The sequence below is a fragment of the Nestor notabilis genome, unplaced genomic scaffold (assembly GCF_000696875.1).
Source record: "Nestor notabilis isolate BGI_N333 unplaced genomic scaffold, ASM69687v1 scaffold23421, whole genome shotgun sequence".
NCBI lineage: Eukaryota > Metazoa > Chordata > Aves > Psittaciformes > Psittacidae > Nestor > Nestor notabilis.
In genome coordinates, this window is record NW_009914552.1 from 701 (window position 1) to 3490 (window position 2790).

Consider the following 2790-nt stretch of genomic DNA (forward strand, 5'->3'; position numbering starts at 1 on the left):
ACCCCAAACCTGACTATGGTGAGGATGGGGGGGCAAGATGCGGAACCCTGTGTGGGGATTTGGCAATGTGGCTTTATGGCTCCAGTCTTTGGACCTAGGTGCTTAAATCCTGTACCAGGGCTTGTTTTGACTGTGGTGTTAAGGAGCAAACACCTTTGTGCCTTATCTCTGCTGGTGGCTTTGATTAGGGCAGGGTTGTCTTGAGTGCTCCCAGAGCTGCCGTTCACCTTCCCCAGCCCTGTGCCCCAGCGTCCCCACTTTCCATGGTGCCCTGGCTGTGGGACAGGTGCATTAGCCCCCTGCTGATACCCTTCCATTAACATTTCCATCCTCCCACTGAGGTACATCGAGATAGTTTTATTGGCGAGGAGCTCCCAAACTCCTATGGAGGAACATCTCTCTCACCGCACACCCTTCAATTTTTATTTTTTCATGTTCCTCTAGTCCTTGCCCAAGGGGGCGATGACAAGACACTCCTGTCCCTGCTCTCGGCCACCTCTTATGCCCAGGACCTTCATCACCTGCCCTTTCTGGTCACCTTTTACCTTGGCTTTTGGAAGCCCAGAGAGCCTTTAGGTCCCTGGGGTGCAGTGAGATGGGAGGGAGATCCCAACGTAACTCCAGGCATCCTCGCTCCTCCCTAGATGCAGCTGTCCAGTTTCTGGAGCGCGTCGGCACTGACTTGGGCTTGGCCTGCCAGAAAGTGGAGGTGAGCAAGGCGAGGAGCAGCCCCCAGTCCATCCATCCACCCATCCATCCATCCATCCCCAAAACCTTAGTGACCAGGCTGTTCCTACATGCTGCCTGGAGCTGGGCAGGTGTGAATCTGCTCTGCCTGTAATCCTGATCTGACCTGAGCTCGCCCTTAAGCCCATATGGTCTGGTCCCCGCTGACCTCTGCAGCTGCCTGTGCTATCATTAGCCAGGGACCTGGCAGAGTCTTGTTGGCTCCAATGTCCTTCCTGCTGGGCACTGACTGACCCAGGGAACTCCTGGGCTCCAGGGGAAGACTCTGGTTTGTCTCCTCTCTTCCGTCTGAATGGCAGCCAAGTCTTGTGCCGGCTGCTGGGCTCTGTCTGGCAGCGGTGGGGGTGCAGGCATGCCTGTGCCTGCTGCTTGCCCTATCCCAGCGGAGAAAGGGGTGACCTGCCAGGTGGCATCAAGAAAATGCTTCCCAGGAAGCTTTTCAGCTCTAGCTCCTCTGTCCCCACCCTCGACCCTGGTGACATCCTCCCTTGCCCTACAGGTGTGCCAGGGCCACGTGGTGCTGGTCTTGACCTGGCTGGGCACGAACCCCCACCTGCGCTCCATCCTCCTCAACTCACATACTGACGTCGTGCCTGTCTTTGAGGTGCTGGGACAAGGGGGAGGCATGGGACGGGCATGATGGGGAGGACGGGCTGCAGGAGAATGGGAGTTGGTGCCTGCTGTATCCCTCTGCCATCGCAGCTGCTCTTCCCCACAGGAGCACTGGACCTACCCACCCTTCGAGGCTGTTAAGGATTCTCAAGGAAACATCTATGCTCGGGGTGCCCAGGACATGAAGTGTGTCTCCATCCAGTGAGTGGAGGTCTCTGTGCCCACCGGGTGGGCATGGTGGTGGGGGTGCCTCTGATAGATGCAGAACAGGATGCCACCATTCCCAGGGTCCCCAGGGGCTGAGAACCATCCCCAGTGGTCCTCAGCAGGGGCTGAGGGTGCCACTGCTTGATCCCCCCTGGGGTGGCTCTGAGCACACCAGCCCCTCTCTCGAATGATGACCTGGCACGACCTTCACCCTGCAGGTACCTTGAGGCCATCCGGAGGCTGAAGGCAGAGGGAAAGTGTTTTGCCCGCACCATCCACCTCACCTTTGTGCCTGGTGAGTTTCCAGGGTGGCCCCTCTTAGGGGGACAGAAGAGGCTGGCAGCTGGGTGATGCTCTGGAGTTCCCTGCCAGCCTCTCCAGATTTTGAGCTCCCCTAGCTCAGGGCTGGAGGGGTTTCCATGCCCGAGGACATTGGGTGCACTGGTGGCACCCAGGCTGGTGTGGAAGGAGGACAGGGGGGAGTCGTGGGCCGGGGGACACCCCGGTTCTTTCCTCCAGACCAGGCTCTCCCCTGCAGATGAGGAGGTGGGTGGACACAAGGGCATGGAGATGTTCGTGCAGCGCCCTGAGTTCAAAGCACTCAACGTGGGCTTCGCCCTGGATGAGGGTGAGTGGTGGTAGGGTTGGCATGGGGATGTGTCTCCTCATGGCACACACCCCTTTGGCATCAACCCCTGGACACTGGCACTCGGCATGGCTTCCAGGGACCACCCTGGGGGCTCTTTCCATGGCAGTGACCCAGACAGTGCCAGCCTGGAGGGGAAATGCTGCCAGGGCAGAGCAGAGGGGGGCACATCATGGCATCTCTGTGCCCCACTGACCCCCTGTCTGTGCCCACTACAGGCCTGGCCAGCCCCTCCGACACCTTCAGTGTCTTCTATGGCGAGAAGAGGCCATGGTGTGAGTAATTGCATGCCCACTGCCCCTTCCTGGGTGCTGGGACACTGGTGCCACCTGGGCTTTCTGCTCAATGCCTTCTCCCCCTGCTGCCACAGGGATAAAGGTGAAGTGCATGGGCAGCCCTGGGCATGGGTCCTGCTTCATCAGCAACACAGCGGCTGAGAAGTCCCTTCCCTCCCCAGCACAAAGTCATCAGCTCCTTCCTGGCCTTCAGGGAGAGCGAGAAGCAGAGGTAAGAGATGGGCAGCAGGATGGCTGTGGCTTCAGTTTGGTCCATGGAGGGGGTCCTTGGGTTCCCCAACC

At 59.2% G+C, this 2790-nt stretch overlaps 1 protein-coding gene across 1 annotated transcript in view; it reads left to right on the forward strand.

Moving 5' to 3' along the window:
- The window catches only part of ACY1 (aminoacylase 1), a 4119-nt gene that overhangs the window by 81 nt on the left and 1248 nt on the right, over positions 1 to 2790 (forward strand). The window contains 9 exon segments of the mRNA XM_010023715.1: positions 1 to 18; positions 645 to 709; positions 1247 to 1351; positions 1466 to 1560; positions 1785 to 1861; positions 2105 to 2194; positions 2431 to 2487; positions 2583 to 2653; positions 2655 to 2719. The exon segment at positions 1 to 18 is cut by the window's left edge and continues 24 nt beyond it. Coding sequence (XP_010022017.1) covers positions 1 to 18; positions 645 to 709; positions 1247 to 1351; positions 1466 to 1560; positions 1785 to 1861; positions 2105 to 2194; positions 2431 to 2487; positions 2583 to 2653; positions 2655 to 2719 — 643 coding nt within the window.